At 49.0% G+C, this 18,207-nt stretch overlaps 1 protein-coding gene across 1 annotated transcript; it reads right to left on the reverse strand.

Annotated features, from left to right (window-relative positions):
* Positions 1-1,550: 1,550 nt before the first annotated feature.
* On the reverse strand, positions 1,551-8,044 carry FATE1 (fetal and adult testis expressed 1). The gene is made up of 5 exons (XM_063085038.1): positions 7,936-8,044; positions 6,759-6,883; positions 2,889-2,995; positions 2,425-2,503; positions 1,551-1,682 (listed from the first exon to the last, which is right to left on the reverse strand). Exons 1-5 carry the CDS (start codon positions 8,042-8,044, stop codon positions 1,551-1,553), a joined length of 552 nt encoding a protein of 183 aa, XP_062941108.1.
* Positions 8,045-18,207: the final 10,163 nt, after the last annotated feature.

Here is an 18,207-nt window from a genome sequence, read left to right on the forward strand (position 1 = left end):
ACTCCAGGGGCCATGTGCGTGGTATCCCACAGGGCAGATAGGAGGCCCCACATCCTTGTCTCAGAAGTATTGCAGGCCCCAGAGTGCCAGGAGTGGAGGAGCCTCTCATTGTACAGGGCCCCACTAAGGACCAAAGAGGTGAGGAGCAGGGACAGAGCAGGCTCTAGGACTCAAGCCTCTTCCCATCCTCTTCCTCCCTCTCTCTCTCACACACATGTACACACACACACACACACACACACACACACACACACTCACAGATGGTCATGTTCATTTCATACTTAGTGACTAACACACTCTCCCACCTTTATAGATAGAGAACCCTTGACAGATCCTAGGGATAGGAGAAGATCCACTTTGTCACTAAAGCCAATGAGAAAGTTCTCAGCCCCTGCCCCCGGAGAGATGTGTATGGATCCCAGGCAAAGGGGCAGCAGCTCCCCAGCAGGTCTCCTGCAGCCCTGTGGCTGGGCCCCCAAGTGGCAGGCAATTCTCAGCATCTCAGGCTCAGTCCCACTGGACGACCCCACTACCTGCCCTGTCTGAGGTATGCTTCATGGAGCTGTGGACCAGGGTGGGTGTGGGGCTATATGTGGCCTCTCATTCAGCCTCCAGAGCTGAGTCAGGACCTCATGCCCAGCGAATCTGTAGGAGGCAGGCCAAGTCCTAGACTAGGACTAAGAAGAATGGATCCCAGACCCAGCCCTGTCCCTGTCTTGCCTGATGACCACAGGGACATATTTCCTCTCTCTGGAACTCAATTTCCTCCTGGGCAAATACAAGGTTTCTGGTCCCTTTCATGAAATTTCCTCTGATTGAGTCTCTGCAATGCCTGGCTCAGACATGCTCTGCAGAGCTGCTTCCCCACAGCGCTTGCTGGCATGAGCCCAACAGAAAGGACTTTGCCAAGCCCTGCCCCTAAGGAAGCCTAGGCTGGGGACAGTGAGGGTGGGGGAGGTGAGGGGGAGATGAGAACCAGAGTCCCTGGGGCGATGGCAGCAGCCCAGTCCCAGCCACAGGGCCTTTGTGCAAAGCGGCTGTTGCCCAGCGCACCCCACAACCACTGCCGCCGCAAGTGAGTCCTGGATGCAAGAGCCTCAGCCACAGGTTTTGCTGCTATCACTAACTTTTATTGAGCATGTTGTCTCTGCAGAGCCTTGTGCGCAAAGTGGAAGCGAACGGGGGAGGAAGACAAAGCCAAACCCCTGCCACAGGTGGAACAGAAGGGATGTTGAGGTCACAGAGGCAAGGTCCAGGGAGCCCTGACAGGCAGGTGGCTCCTGCCACTGGTGTTACTGCAGAACCAGATGCTGCTCTCTCCTCACCCTCCAAAGGAGCAGCATCTGGGCCCATTCAGACCTCCTCTACCCTCTCAGCAGCTGGGACCTGCCAGTGGAGAGGGCTGACCTCCCAAAGCCAGGGCTTAACCAGAACTGAAGATGGTCTTGACACTGTCTGGGGGCTGCTGGGAGGGGAAGGAGGATGGACAAGGGTGGCCAGGGAGAGAAGGGCAGAAGGAGAAGGAAGCAGTGCAGCGCGGGGGTGAAGTTTCACTGGCGCACCCACAGCCACAGGTTGGTGATGCAGGCCGACACCAGAATGGCGAAGAACAGAGCCTCCCTCTGGCGCCGGGTGGCGCTCTGGTCCTCCAGGGCACGCAGACGCCCGAAGATCACACCCAGCTGCAGAGGAGTCAAAAGCAGGGCTGGTGAGCAAGGCTCTGCTCGGGGCAAGGCATGAAGGAGCTCTGCTGCCCTTTGGGAGGCCGAAGTGCCCCCAGGTGAGAAGTAGGGGCCTGGGGAGGGCGGGGATGCCTGTGTCAAGGGCCCAGCTCCTTGCCCCCTTTCCTTCCACTTCTCTGGAAGAAGGCAGCCCATCCCAGCTGTGTTGGGGCAGGGGTGGGGAGGAAGGTTCTTCAATTGTGGGGCGGGCTGGTGTGGAGGCAGCAGCAGAACCAGAGTGAGGGATCCCGGATGGGGTGACATGCAGGGGCTGCAGAGACGCACCAGTGTGGATGCCCCTCCATGCCCAGGCCCCCTGGGGCCTCTTCTGAGAAGGCCTGGGCTTGGTTTGAACAAAAGTGACCTTTCTCTCAGACCTCTCAGAAGTGCTGTCTGGGCACACTGCATTGATCCTCTTGTGTTTCCCCTTCCTCCCCACTTTTCTCTTCCCTACTGCCTTCCAGCATTGCAGGGATAGAGGTAGGTTTGAGACTGGGCATCAAGATGGGACACCAGAGCTGTGGGGACTGGAAGGAAGAGGAATGGAGCTTGGCCTCACCTCCAGTGCCACAGGCTAAGGTGATCGTAAGAGGCTACACAACCTCAAGGAGGTGGCCTCACAGCCATCAAGGCCCACCCACCCCAAGGCACCGTGACTCTGCCTCCACCCGCCAGGTGGGTCCCTGGCACAGCAAATGCCCACCTGTCTTTTAATGATTTCCATCTCCAGTCCATTGAACTCTTCTGGGCCAAACTCTGCTGCCATATCTGCCTCCAGGTTGCTGGGAGAAAAGAAAAGACTGAAGGTCAGAGCTGCTGGTGGTCCCGGCAGGCACTGGCAGAGAGCACAGGAAGTCCATGAGGGCAAGTAGGTAAGGTTGGGGGCTTCCCAGACAGTGACCATCAGCCTTCAGCCCTTCCCTTCCGTAGTAAAGAGGGCCTAGGGCCTGAGGGCTGGAAGCCAGCTGGACCCAGCCTGGCCACAGAGCACCTGGAGACCGCCAGTGGGCAGGGAGCCAGTATGCTCAGGGTCTTTGGCAGGGAGGCCACAGAACCCCAGTACTCCAAGTGCTCACAACTCCTTCCTGGCCAGTATGCTCACCAGTCCCTCTGCTCCATTCCGGTCCCTACCTGAGCAGCCAGGGCCCAAAGATCTCCAGCTCTTACCGGTCACAATGGAATCTCATGCCTTGGAAGACACCAGGATACTCCTGGGGATGGAAATCACCAAGGACTTGTTCTCTCAACATTCTGGGTAAATGCAGATGGGACCTCTAAAGAAAGGAATGGTCAGTCAAAACGGCCTGCCCAAAGCCAACGGTTCACCCCATGAAAAGTCACATGGTGACTGAGCCTCAACAGCTTCAGACCACAGGGAGAGCCTGGCAACCCCACAAATTGGCTGCCTGGCACCATGCCACCCACACCATGCTCCTCATTAACTCTTGGCCATTCAGGCTGTGGCCAAGGAAGAGCAGTGAGAGGTGTCCCTGTTCTCTGCCAGAACTGTCCCATGCAGACATCAGCTGAATGAGAGTGTAAAACCTCAACTGATAGCCAAGGAAATTGAGGCTTAGCAAGGTGCATTCACTTCCCCAGGATGCACTGTAAGTGTTGAAGCTAAGGATAGAGTCCTGGCTACTAGGAAACCACAGACTCCGCTTGGGGTGAGCCCAGCCATCCCTTTGGCTTTCCTCCACTAATGAATCCCCAAAGTGTGTGCCTTGGGTCAGGAGCTCTCAGCCAAGAGTATCTGGTGCCTTTGAAGAGCTAGTGTGAGGTAGAGGGGCGGAACATGGCTTTCAGTGCCAGACTTGCCTGGGTTCAAATCATAGTTCTAGGTTTGCCGTTCTCAACGAAATACTTCACAAGCTGCTTGTTTAACACACACTTACCATATGCCAGTGACCTTGCTGTCCTCTAAACCCTTACCAATATCAAGTCATTGAATCCTCATCACGACTGTGAAACCAGTATTATTATCATCCCATTTTGAAAGACAGGGAAACTGAAACTTGGAGAGTTTATATAACTTGCCCAAGTCACACAGCTGGTAAGTAGCAGAGCAGTAATCCTAACCCAGGACATTTTGCTCCAGAGGTTGCACTCTTAACCATTACACTATGATGCCCCTCAGAGTTAACACTGCTTCCTCTCGACTCCATCACATGACAATGGTGACAGAAACAATATAGACCCATAACAAAGACTACAGGAGAGCCATTGGCAAATGAAAGAGCTCAACAGAATTGTGGAATTCAGAAAGTGCCAGTGGAGGAAGCCAGCTGAGCAAAGCAGGCCTCAGTGTGGATGGGAAGGGGGTGGGGAGCAGCGGCCAAAGGAGGTCCCGCTGGCAGCACCCAGAGGATCCAGGCCTGGAGGCTGCAGGGGCAATGGTGCTGGGGGATCTCAAGAAGTGGACTGGAAAACAGGGATGTTAACTGAAAATCTGTGCATGAAGCACGCCAGCTTCTTATTCCACCTGGCTGGCAGCCAGGAACTCACTCCCAAGCCAAAACCTGAACCAAAAGAATGAGAAAGCTGGGGTGGAAATGACACAAAATAAAACCCTGTTCATTGTGGCATTTAAGAGTGCCCCGCATGGCAGCCAGTTCCTCCCCTGCTCACCCTGTTGAAGTAGAAGCTGCTGTTTGACAGGCCTGCCCAGGATGTACAGAGCTGTGGCTCAGCCCCTCTCTTTGCCTCATTCTTAGAAATGAATGGACAACCAAGGCTCACCTGTCACCTGAGAAAGAGCCACAACCTTCCTCTGTTCTAAATACTAGCATGAAACTGAAGGTGGGACAATTTCTGTATAAACGATTCCATAGGAACTTGGCCACCATGCCCAGTTTATTGCAATAGGACAAAATTTATCTTTCTCCAAAGGAGCAGACAGGTATTGGCAGACAGATATTTTTTGTGAACAATAGTTCACAGACATAATATTTTATCTTCTTAAGATAATTCATAAATAGCATCAAAAGGAAAGTGGGTGTCAGGAAGACCCCAGGGGAATTTGATTGAGAGTTTCTCCCAGAACAATTTCCAGATCATCCCCTTGATTTTTTTATAGAAGAACAAAAATTTCTTTGAGAGATTTGAAGGCAAAATAAGGATGAGTGGCTGGTGTCTGGGGTTTTTTGTTGTTGTTTGCTTGTCTGTTTGAGATAAATAATGTGTTGTTAACACATCAATATAATAGAATTAACTTAACAATAACACCTTCAGATTGATAATGCTTTTTATTGTGGTCACCCACAAGAAGACAGGTCTAACTGTTCAAAAACAGTTATTTTTCTTGTTGCTTTTTTTTTTATTTTTAGTTTTGGAAACTTTATTTGGAATTATATACATCGTAAAACATGACTTTTATATACATGTGATCGAGACTAGGAAAATCTATGAACTGCAGTGAGTCCCAACGTCTCTCTGTTAATCATTTCAAAACCTGTTATATTAGTTTTCACAGGCTGCTATTTTTCCAAATCAGCAGGATAGTATTATTATTATTTTTTGTCCTTGCATGTTGTGGTTCTCCCAGAGGCAGTAACAGTTCCATATCGTTTTATTCAAAAATAAATAAATGGACTAATAGACTTAATAAATTAGATATCTTAATTCTACATTTCTAAATTCAATTTCTAAATTTAATATAATGACTACTTTTTAAACAGTACACTCCTGAAGTCCTCATAGCTAACTTTAATTAATCCAGAGATCATATTACCCTCAGTCTCAGGGGGCATGAGTGGTTTTCTGGAGTCTGACCTCCTGGAGCAACTTGATTTGGCTGCAGTCTTTGAACACAAAGAGCCAATTCAATCTTTCTGACTTTTTTTTTTTATTCCCAGGAGGTCTTTGACCTGGAAGCTCTTTTTCTCATTATTCATTGGGGATGCAATCATTTCGGCATTTATTGTAATCCATTCCTTGGAACAATAAGGTCTCCCTCCCTCTCCAACCTTGTTGCCTTTGCCAGTAACTTTTGTAACGGTATAACCACCACTTTTCCCTCACCCACCTGAATGTAACTAAAATGATTGGTTACAGAACAATGGGAATCTTGTGAGTCCAGAACAGTCAGGTCTCCCTCCTCTCCAAAATGGCTACCTTTTCCCAGTATCCTTTGCAACAATATTGCCACCATTTTTCTAGAACATTCCCTCACCCACAGTGAATGTAACTAAAACGACTGGCTACAAAATGATCAGAATCACTTGATTGGATTTCCTAACCACTGGAAAGCCTAGTAGCCTCATTTGCCTTAACCTAGTTCCAGCCCTAATACAAATACACATATATTTCTAAATTTATTTTATATGTATATACTTATAAATAGATATTTTATAAATTGTATTTTATATAACTATTTTTTGTAATCCTTTTAGTTATATTCAGGTGCGTGAGGGAAAAATGGTGGTTATACTGTTACAAAAGTTACTGGGAAAAGGCAACAAGGTTGGAGAGGGAGGGAGACCTGACTATTCCAAGGAAAGGATTATAATAAACACTGGAATGGTTTCATCCCCAATGAATAATGAGAAAAAGAGCTGCCGGGTCAAAGACCTCCTGAGAATAAAAAAAATTCAGAAATATTGAATTGGTTCCAAATGTTCAAAATATATATAATTTTATAAGTTATAAATAAAATTATTTTATAAATAAATTTATAAATATTTATATATTTACTTATTATATTTTATTTATATATATATTTTTTAAAGGCAGCATCATTTCACACACTAGAGTTTTACAGAATAAAGTATATATGTACTTCCCAGCAATGTGTACTTCAGGCATTTTGGATTCCCAAGGTTGAATACCCAGCATACCAAAAGACAGCCCTGACCTTTCACTAGACTTCCCTGCCCTCATTTGTCTGCCAAGCACACAGAAGTTTAATCCTCTCCCAAGTCAACTTCTGGCCCTGCTCGACCTACCAAGGCTAGGCTGGAGCTCTTACAACCAGTTCTCCCAACCCCAACCCCAACCCCAACCCGGCCACCATGTGCCAAGGACCCCATACAGTACCACCTTCTTGGGTCGGGGGGAAACCACATTCCAAACTGATGAAATTGCAGGAGAACCAGCAGCCTTTGGTTCCAACTTCTGTCGCCTCTGGGAGGTACCCAGGGACCGGGATCCACGCTCCATTATTTCTAGAGAGAACAGAGGCCCCAGGAACACCCAGAGAAGTTACACCAGGGCTTCCTGGGCACAAGACACACCAGGAAGAAGACAGTGTCCCCAAACTTTTTAGGAATCACTCAACACGCATTTGCCACTGTCCACCGACTGATTCCAGGCCTCAATTTGTTCATCTGTTCAAAAGTTCAAGAAGTATTTACTGAGGGCCAAGCTCTGGGCTAGGTTACTAGAGAGAGACAGCAATGACCAAGAGACAAAGCCCAGCCATCAAGCAACTGACAATTGTTTTCTGTATCAGGACATTGGGAGGTGCAAAATTGAAAGTAATCCATCAGTGCAAACGTAGACAGAGATGCATGCTCCAGAAATGATCAAACACGGTATCATGGTGAAAGGAAGGGGCTGCTTCTAGAAAAGCAGGAGACAATATTGAGGCAGAGACCTGAAAGAGATGAAGTTCCCAGCCCTGGGAAATCAAGGAAAAGAGCATTCCAGATGAAGGGAATGGCAAGCACAAAGGCTGTGAGAAAGAAGTAGGCTTGGGGCGGTATAAGAACAAACAGAAGGGCAGTGTAGAGCAGTCCCCTTGTGTACCATGGAAAGGGTATTTTCTGTATATGTTGTACCATGAAATGTGTTAAAGAGGTGACCATGATAGGGTCTTGTAGATCATGGAGTTTGGATTTTACTCTTAAGGGCAAGAGAAGGCATTAGAGGCTTGGGAGAGAGAAATGATCTAATCAATATTATAAACTGAGCCCTGACTGCTTTGCAATAGACACAGTGATGGCTTAGAGAAGGGGGAAACAGAGGGACCACACATGTTGTTCCCACCCTCCTCCCTCACAGGCTGCAAAATGCTTATGTCATTTATCCCTTTTCCCCCAGCTCCTGTCACCCAACCCGCAAATATGCTGAGGCCCAGATACACACATGTACCCACACATACATGCAAACACATGCATGCACACATATGAATGTCCACACAGGCTCATATGCACCTTCTCAACACACACATACACATGGCAGGCTATAGCCAAAGGGCATTTTAGGGGATCCTCACCTGATATCACCACGTGCTCTTGGTTTTGCCCAAGGCTTCCAGGACCACCCAGCTCTTCAGCCATGGATAGTTCCATCTCTTCCTTGATGTTAGAGGAGTCTCCTGCCATCAAAACCAGTTGTTAACTTGTCAACTGTGGCCAATGATGCACAGGCACAGGATGCAGGGCACAAAGGAAGCACTCGGAAAATCGCCTCTTCAAGGGGCAGGAGCTCAAGGAAGATATACCCAGACACAGGGGTGGAGCCAGACTCCCTCTCCGGGCTAAGTCCTTGGACTCAGCACCTTTTGTTCCTGCTGTATCTTGTTGGCTGGGTTTGAGGCCTTCTCCCCTGCTACTTTGTAAGCAATTTAGGAGAAGAGGTACAGTTCAGAGACTTTGCCTGTGAGAACTGCTCTGGCTAATGGATGCCCCGATCTAGCCCAGCCGGGGGCAAGTTGGGTCCACCCTCCATCATTTTCAGGGGCCGGCACAGGGCATGAGAGTCAATCAGTGGCCAAAGCAGGATTAGGTCCCAGGCCCGTCATGGCTTCTGCAATGTGTCTTGGGTCACACCACACCATCAGAAGGGATTCTCTGCAGAGCATCCTGCCTCCCCCTATTTGGAATCCCCAGCAGGGGAGGTGGCCTTTTTCTGACCTCAATCAGCCTGGACAGGAACTATGAAAACCAAGGGAGGGAAAGGCAGGAGAGGAGGGATCTGCCTGCAGCCACTGGAGCCCCCAGGAACCCCAGGCCCTATAACCCCTGGTCAATTCCCAATCCTCCCTCAGCTTCCCTACTGATTAGACCACTGTGATGGTCAAGTTTATGTATCACTGTGGCTAGGCTCTAATCCCCAGTGATTTCATCAAACACTAGTGTAGGTGTTGCTGGTCAGCATCTACAATCAGTTGACTTTAAGTAAAGGAGATTACCAATCCTCAGTGATGTGTTGGGCCTCAGCCAATCAACTGAAGGCCTTAAGAGCAAGCACTGAGATTTCCCAGACAAGAAGAAATTCTGCTTCAGGACTGCAGTGTCAGCTCCTGCCTAAGTTTCCAGGCCTGCCAACCTGTCACATATTTCAGACTTGCCAGGCCCCACAATCACATGATCCAATTGCTCAAAATATATCTATCTCTATATACTCATGCATATGCATATACATACATACATCCTATTGGTTCTGTTTCTCTGGAGAAAGCTGATTGACACAACTACCAATGGTGAACCCAGAGCTCCAAAGGAAGAGGAGGCTATTTGTAAAAGGAAAAGAGCACAGCTGGGGCTAGGTGGGAGGAAGAGGAGGAGGGAGGGAGAGAAAAAGGAAGAGAGGGAAAGAAGAAAGAAAGGAAGGAAAGGAAGGAAAAAAGGAAGGGGCCAAGACTAGCTGGGGGGGGGACATGGTCTGGGACTGCCTGATCCCCCTACCCCACCTGTCCAGTGCTGGGATCAAGTCTCCTGCAGCATAGCTGATATAGGCCTGGCCTGCACTCCTGGGGGCCCCAAAGAAACCCTTCCCAGCTTCAGCAGAGCAGCTGTGATGAAATCTGAGCTTTCTGGAGGGCCACCATAGGAGCAGAGAAACTTCTGAGTGTGCTCAGCGGGACTCAGCAGCCTCTAAGCCCCAGGTTTCTGCCCAACCACAGTTGCCAGATTGAGCAAGTAAGAATAGTGTGCCAACTAAATTTGAATTTTAGATAAACAACAAATCATTCTTAGTGTAAGTATACTCCATGCAATATTTGGGACATACTTACACTAAAAATTTATTCATGGTTTATTTGACATTCAAACTTAGCTGGGTATTCTGTATTTCACCTAGCTATCCAATGCCCTGCCCATCCTCGCCATGACCTCAAGATTTGATCTTGGGAAAATGTGTGAATTGAATGTGCCCCCCAAAACTCATTGAAGCTTGATCTCCATTGTAACAGTAATTAAGAGGGTAGGAAATCAGACTATGGCACTGTTGAAAGATGGGGCCTTTAAGAGGTAGTTGGATTATGAGGACTGCGTCCTCATGAATGGATTAATCCATTCCTGGAGTAATGGGTTGATGGTTTAATGAGTTATCGGGGAGTGGTTCTGATGACTTATAAGAAGAGCAAGTGAGCACCATTAAAGAGCCCTTGCCATCCTTGCCATGTGATACCCTGTGTCGCCATGGGACCCTGTAGAGAGTTCCCACCCAGAAGAAGGCCCTCACCAGATGTGCCCCCTGGACCATGGACTCCCAGTCTTCAAAACTATAAGAAATAAATTTTGTTTCTTTACATAAATTACTCAGTTTCAGGTATTTTGTTATCAACATCAGAAAACAACTAATACAGCAAGTATTTCCTTTTTTTGAGCTTCAGTCTTCCCAATGAACAACAGAGCTGACAATCCCCACCCTACAGTGTGACTGGATTGGGAAAGGTGCTCAGAAGTTAGCAGAACTGGAACGATGTGAATGGTGGCTCGACACAGGGCCTTGAGCTGCTGACCCCAGACCAGATTCCCAGAAGTCTTGACCCACTGGGGCTTCCTGGGTACAGGATCACTGGGCTCAGGCGCAGATGGAGGCACTGCCCTCTGGTGGCATAGGAATCCACCACCTAAGCTAAGCAAAGAGGTTTCCTTCCCAATCCTGGGGCCCCTAATGGCACCCAGAAACCCTGGCACTTTACCCCTGTAGAAAGCCTACCTCTCTTGGATTGGGAGCCAAGGATGGCTGGGAGATGATAGACAGAATTTGCTGTGTGGCTTTGAAGTTGTCCCTTAGCATATTTCTAACATGCTAACCTTTTCACAATTATAGTCCACATCATAATTTCCTTCTGAAATGGCCCTAAACTCGTACTCTAAACATTCTGAAAATCCTCCACTGTTTGATGTGCTAGCCTCAGGGGCCCAAACAGCTAAAGCCCCTAGGGTATAGAGAGATCTGGCAGACTTTACATGGTTCCTGGGGTCAGGACGATGCCCATGGCCAAATGTGCATGGTGGGCTGCAGAGAGCTCAAAGTTCTTCCCACCTGGAGGTCAGATAGATGTCTCTGGGAAGGGAAAGGAGGAATCCAGAGCACACCTGGATTAAATGCGTGTCTATACACTTACAGTGTGCAGTGTTTTACATGAATAAGATCTTACATTTGAGCTATGTGCTGCACTTCAACTCACTTTTATTTTTGTGGCTTGCCAATACAGGGATTGAACCCTAGACCTTGTGTTATCAACACCACGTTCTAACCAATTAAGCCAACAGGTCAGCCTTTGACTTTCTTTTTTAAGTGAACACGTGCCTTGGGGACCTCTCCATGTCGGAACAGATCTATATCATTTATTTTATTATTTTATTTATTTATATTTTTTATTATGAATATTCATGAGATACAAAGCTGATTGTCACCTCTCGTGCCCATGATGTGAGGGCCAGATTCATACCGGCAGCATACGCATTACCAGAAATCGCTTTCGTACCCCGTGTCCCCCACCCAACTATCCCAAATCTCCCTCACCCTCACCCTTCCCCCCCCACCCCACTTTGTAGCCCAAGGAATGTTCCCTCCCTCTGCAAGACCAAAGCACTACTGTGGTCTTTCTTTCCTTCCTTCTTTCTCTCTTAGCTCTCACATATGAGAGAGTACATGTGGTATTTATCCCTTTGTGCTTTGCTTATTTCACTCAACGTAAGTTTCTCCAGGCTCATCCATGTTGTTGCAAATGGGAGTATTTCATTCTTTTTCATGACAGAGTTGTATTCCATGGTGTATACATACCACAGTTTCCTTATCCAATCATCCATCGATGGACACTTAGGTTGGTCCCACGTCTTGGCTACTGTAAACAGAGCTGTGATGAACATGGGAGTGCAGGTATCCCTTTGATATGATGATTTCCATTACTCTGGGTATATACCCGGAAGTGGGATTGCTGGATCATATGGAAGATCTATCTGTAGTTGTTTAAGAAACCCCCATACTGTTTTTTATAGTGGTTGTACAGTCCCACCAACAGTGTAGGAGTGTTCCCTTCTCTCCACACTCTCGCCAGCATTTGTTATTCACTGTCTTTTTGATCATAGCCAGTTTAACTGGGGTGAGGTGGTATCTCAATGTAGTTTTAATTTGCATTTCCCTGATGACTACCTTGTTTCTTTTAAACCTGGCACAGCATTTCGATGTACAGCTCCCCCCAGTCCCCAGTTTACTGACCTGCTCATGGACATTTTGGGTTTCTAGAGCCTTCCTCTTCTATAAACAATGCAGCACTGAGCATTTCTGGACATGCCCTTTTGCAAACATAGGTAAATGTGTTTGTAGAGCAGGTGCCTAAAAATGGAATTGTGGGGTTCTGAGGTATGTGTGTTGATAATTTTGACCTGTATTGACCAATATTTTCAAAGTCCCCTTTGAAGAGGCTGCACAAAGTGGGACTCCATCGGAGAAGAAAGTGCTTGTTCTTTGCAGCCTTATCAACGAAAGATACTATGAAACTTTCCAGAAGGCATCATTATGATGGATGAAAAATGATATCTATCTCATTGTTGCTTTAATTTATATTGCTTTAATTATGAATAAACCTGAGTGATGTTTCATATGTTTATTGATCTGTATTTACTTCCTGTGAACAGTCTGCTGGAGGGCTTGGGTCTTTATTAAAATAAGAGCTGTTTTATTAACACAAAGGGATGGGGGCAAAAGCTCTCTCTCCCTGCGAGCTAAGTGTCTCCAAAGAAAACATATCATCTTTTTCCCTAAGGGTGATCATGAGCACGGGGCCTCCACTGGGGACCAAACAAATCCAGTTAATTGCAACCAAGTTTTTGCTGAAAGCTGGAGGGCGTCCAGCCCCCTAGAGAGCAGGTATCCAAATCACGTTGCTGCCTGTCCATCTGCCCATCTGCCCTGGGGTCTCTCTGTCTCTCTGCCTCCTCCAATGCCTTCCAACCATTGGCCTCTGCCAGCTGTTCCACCAGCCAAGCAGTCTGCTCAGATTCCTGACAGGCTTGGGGTCTGGCTGCCATGGGAGGTAGCAGGAACCCAGGCACAGGGTCAGGACACCTGGAAGTGGCTCCTAGCCCTGTCGCTGGACCGTCTAAGGCAAGTGCTTCCCCTGCTCTGAGCCTCAGTTTCCCATCACCACATGAAAGATCAAGCTAAAGCTGTGTTTCATGGTTTCAAGGAGGTACATTGAGGGCAACTTGGGCTTCTAGGCAGACCCTAACCTGTCTTCATCCAGAGCAGTTTGCTCTTATCAACTTCTTATACTGCGGTTCTATGTACGAAGTCATTCAAACCAAATGTCTTGAAGGAAAGTCCAAAAGCCATTGGGTGTGATGACCACCTGCCTCCCAGCCCTGCTCAGAGACCAGACTCCAGCAGCTACAGCCCCCAGCCCAAGCCAAGTGAGCCAGCCTGGAACTTGCAGGCAGCTGGGAGCTTCCTCTGCTTGTTTATGGACGTAAGGGCCTGAAAACAATTCTCCTTCCTGCTCCTGGAAGCAGCTGGTACTGAGGTCATCCCCGGAGCCCCAGGGCCCTTCCCGACCCAGAGAGGAAGGGGAAGAGGGACTAGCAGAGCCTTGCAGCTGCCCCTCCACTACTTAAAGAGACAGGAAGGACAGACAGATGAACATAGGGTCAAACTGCAGGGACTGTGGCTGGCCTGGGGAAAGAAGACCACCTTGTGAGCAGAGAGAGGGAAAAGAAAAGTGGCAGGACCACCTGGGGCAACCCTTGGGACCCAACCCCTGTGAGGACAGAGCCACCTCCATTTCTAGTTTTCTTTCTCCAGATGTGGGCTCCTCTCATTCAGTATGGCTGTCTTGAATCAAGATTGACCACATGCTAGGTGCTGTGGGTAGGGACAAAGATCCTGTCCTCATGGAGCTCATGCAGTAGTAAGCAGATAGGAAGGAAGTCCATGGGTCTGTGGGGACACTAGTAGGTGGTTGTTTGCATGGAAGTCATGTCCCTAATCCGGCCTCACTGGGAGTGTGGTGGGTGTTCACTAGAGCTTTGCAAACCTAACAGGGAGCGGCCAAAGGGAGACCTGACCCAACCATTGTCGTAGGCCCCTGCAGCCTCTAAATGCACACTTGCTCACTGCCTCCCAAGAGGGCTTGGATTGGAAGAAAGGTCTTCCTTGCATTGGATGGAAATTTTGGGACAGTTTGCGGGTGGGATGGAACAGATCCAGCAGAAGGGGGTTGAAGACACTTACACAGAGCCATAGCCTTGACTTACAGACCAACGGGCAAGGCCATGTTTGCTGGGATGCTAGGCGATTCCCGAGCAGCCCAGTCCTCGGTACTCAGGGCCAGAGGCCATCCTGCTGCACCTCTGGGTCCCTTGAAACAGCCCCTAAAGCCTCCCCCTGGGGAGGGTGGCTGCCGCAGCAATTCAGGCAGACCTGCAGAGCTTAGGGTCATTGATGCTGGTTGACCCTAAGAGCTTAGGGTCATTGGCGCTCTTTGGCCCAGCATGAGGGGCAAAGAGCAGCAGCTGACAGTGTGAAGCCAGCAGGGGGGCAAGCTCACTGTCACTGCAGCCAGCAGCTATCACTGCTTGCACCTTCTTCCTTCTTCTCCTCTTCTCTCTGCTGGAGATCCAGAGGGGTTTATTCAACTGCCTGTCATGCAGTGGCCCAGTGTCCACTCACCCCACTACCCAACTGAGGGGGCAGGGCACTTTGCCCCTGTGTCCAGGGACCCCTTGGAGCCAGTGGGGAAGAGCCTCTTTCCTGATCCCTACGAAGGAGGCTGGACAAGGAGGCCCTCAGCCCCAGCCTCGTGGTGATTCCTCAGAGAGAAATGCACCTGCTTTCAATTGCTTCCATGCCCAATGACTGAAACACGACGTGTATGTAAAAATCAGGAGAATCAGAGGCCAAGGTAAACAGCCAACAGCGATAATGAAGAGGTAGAAAATGTGGCACAAAGTCTCAGTCCCTGACCACCTCTAAAGTGCAGGCAGCAGCTGCTCCTCCAAGCTAGAGAAAGCCTTTGGAGTAAAGCAGAAAAGGAGGCCCAATGTGAGAAACACAGTCCTGAGAAGCTGTGTGCTTTTTCTGACAAGAGGGTAATGACAAGTGCCCCCATCTAGGAAGGAGATACTCTTCCAAATATCCACCCATTTCACGGGTGGAAAGGCTGGGGGGAGGGCCAAAGGGGCAAACCAAGGTCGTCATATTAACAATCCAGGGTTCTTGCTAGACCAAGAGGAGGTCCCAGGAGGAACTAGCTCAAGAAAGCTTCAGAAAACATCCTCCAACCCCTTTCTACTCTGACCTACCCTTCACTATCAGAAGACAAAGGCCAGCAGACAGGCTGTACTTCGATGTCCTGCCGATAAACAGTGCGAATCTGCTCTGCAGTCTACCTGCCCCCTCCCTGGCCGAGAAGATGAGTCCTGGATCCTCACTTATTAGCTGTGTGATCCTAGGGAATTCACTTGGCCTCTCTGTACCTCAGTGACTCTGCCTAGAAAAGGTGGGTAGGGGGTTACAGAACGTGAAGTACTCAGTTCCTGGCACAGAGGTAGTGCTTAAAGCACATGATCCACTCGGATTTTCACCCAGTCCACAAGCCCTTCCTGCTAGTTACAAAGGAAAGCCTGCCCTTGCTCCCAGGAAGGCCCGGCCCCCTGGCCCCCGTGCTTGAGCTCCAGCTCCAGCTCCAGCTCTGTTAGTGATTTCGCCTTGTCCTGGGTCTTCAGCTTCACCCCTGGCCTGTATGATTCTCCTTGGCATTTCAGCACTTTGCCATCTTTCCCAGCACTGGGATGTCAGTTCTGTGAGGGCAAAGATCCTGTGTGATTCCTTCACTCTGTCCCCCTGTGCTTAGCAGACAGCCTGACACATGGTAGATCACCGAAGAGTTGCTGAATTGAAATTACCTGAATGTTAACAAACAAACAAACAAACAAAAACCAGCTCTCCTCTCTTGGTGTCTTATCTCAAGCTACTGTTCGTTCTCAACTCCCTGGAAGTGTCGCCTGCAACGTGCTCACTGTCTCCACTTTTTCACCTACCAGACTTATCTGTCTACTTATTCTAGGCTGGCTTCCTCAGTCACCGTTCAACCGAAACCATGCTTGCCAGGATCACAAATGACCTTCGGACGGCTTGATCCAATGAATCCATTTTGGTCACCATCTTCCTTGATGTCTTAGAAACATTTCACACCATTGTTCACTGTCTCCTAAAAACACTCTCCTCCGCTGGTTTGCGGGACTTCACACTCTCATGGTTTTCCTCTCACTTTTCAGGCTCTCTCCTGGGACATCGGGTCCACTCTCAAGACTTCACTTATCATCTTTACGGTAACTGGAGCAACTCTGCCATCTCCAGCCCCAGCCTAGTCCTCCCTCCACAGCTGCACTCAAGCGCACTCCACCACATGCACTCAACATGCCCCCAAACCGTGGGTTTGTGCTGCCCTCAACCCCTTCCTCCTCCAGTGTGACCCTCCTCAGGGAATGGCCCCAGCATCCACACCACTGTCCAAGCCCCCAAACCTGAGAGTAATCAGGGACTCCTCCACACCCCCTCCCAATCCAATCAGTCACCATGCATGGTTCTGCCTCTTAACTATAAAATTCAGTGTTTCTTCCAGTGTGATCCAAAGATGCTCAGCAGAAGAATCAGCTGGGTAATTTGGTAACGATGCAGATCCCTGGCCTCACCCTGGACCCAAGGAATCAGACTCTGGTGGTAGGGTCTGGGGATACGCATTTTAATGGTCCTGATGTCTATCAAAGTTTGAGCAAAAACCTTCTCAACAGTATATTTTTTGTCTCCTCTGTCATCAGCCTAGTCAATCCCATCACCACCTCTTGCCTCGATGATTGCAATAGCCTGAACATCCTGCAGCCCATTCCCCACATAGCAGGCAGGGTGTGCCTGGCTATGTCCCCTTGCTCTTTCAAGCCTCCTGTCAGTAAAGGAAAGACTACAATTCCAAGCATGGCCCAAAGGGCCCTGTATGAGCTGACTTCCCTCTGCCTTGCCAATCTTATCTTGCACAACTCTTTCCTCTCATGCTACCCTGGCTTCTTTTTCCTTCAAAACACAATGGGCTTGCTGGACTTCAGGCCTCTTCACATGCTATCCCTCTGCCTTGTTTAATTGTCATCCGTGCTCTTTGCCTAGCTGATTTCTACCCATCCTGCACTTCGGCTGGCCATGGCTTCCTCAAGAAGGCTTTCTCTGGAAGCCTGCACCCCACAACATCCTGGACCTCCCCTGGCATAAAGTTCATCATGCGCCATTGCTATGGCTTGTTTGACATCTCTCCCACCCAGCTGTGCCCAGAGTACCAGGCAGCCGAGACCTGGCATGCTGCTGTGCACCGTCTGGAGCCCCCCAGCCTGGCTTGAGCATGAACAACCCCAGTTGGTGTAGCACCGTGCTCAGTCAGCACCCATCCCTATATGCCTGGTCAACCCCAGGACCCAAGGGTGCCAGCACTGACTAGCCCTCCCACCGGGTTCCTGTGATTTGGTGCAACCAGCCTGATATGAAATGTTACCCAGTCTCTATGTTCCTAGCAGATAAATCCTGGCGAAGCTGAATCCATCACACAGTTCGAGCTTTTCAGAGAAATTGTTAAAAGTCATTGTTATTGGAGCTGCCAGTCTTGTGGTTCCTGAAAACAATGTTTTGTCTATTAGAAAAATCTGTGTGGAGGAGGCTTTGAGTTTTCACATCACTTCCCACAGAGAAACCCTAGGAAAACCACTCCAAATCCCACTTCTCCTCTCCCAACCCCACCTACCTTGTGGGGACCTGTGAGAGCTAACCCTAGTCCATTCAGCTGTGGCAAGCAAGAAACTGCTCTGCAGCTTGGTTTGAGACTGACAAGGTGCCCCTTGTCTTTGCCAGCATCTCAGAGAAGCCGTGAGGCCTTCCTCATGTATTAGCTTCCTTGCATGGGCTAGCCTGGGACCCTAAGCCAGTACCTAGAACACTTGTCTCTGGCAAAAGAGCCTAAAGTTCAAAACCCATGTTTGGAACATGACCCTTATCTGGGGGCTGCTTGAAAAGCTTTCGCTTGATTTCCCAGCGACCCCAGAAGGTTGACATCACTCAGCTAAGCTAGTCTGGGACAAGAATAAAACCCAAGCCTCTGGCTGCAGTTCCTGGCATTTAGCCTCCACATTCGATCCTCTAAGTAGGCCCCCAAATTCATTGCCATTGCACCGTCACTGCCAGGGTTTTCCCTACTAAGGGATGGGTTACTTTCATTCCTGGGTGCTGGCACACCTTGGGCCAGTGACTTCCCATGGCTATATTTTGCTCCACA

The sequence above is a fragment of the Cynocephalus volans genome, chromosome X (genome assembly GCF_027409185.1).
Source record: "Cynocephalus volans isolate mCynVol1 chromosome X, mCynVol1.pri, whole genome shotgun sequence".
Classification (NCBI taxonomy): Eukaryota; Metazoa; Chordata; class Mammalia; order Dermoptera; family Cynocephalidae; genus Cynocephalus; species Cynocephalus volans.

Coding starts and splice junctions, on each gene's coding strand:
- FATE1 (XM_063085038.1), bottom strand. CDS start 8,044: ATGGCAGGAGACTCCTCTAACATCAAGGAAGAGATGGAACTATCCATG. Junction 6,884..7,935: donor AGAGCACGTGGTGATATCAG/GTGAGGATCCCC, acceptor TGTTCTCTCTAG/AAATAATGGAGCGTGGATCC. Junction 2,996..6,758: donor TTTCCCCCCGACCCAAGAAG/GTGGTACTGTAT, acceptor TCCTTTCTTTAG/AGGTCCCATCTGCATTTACC.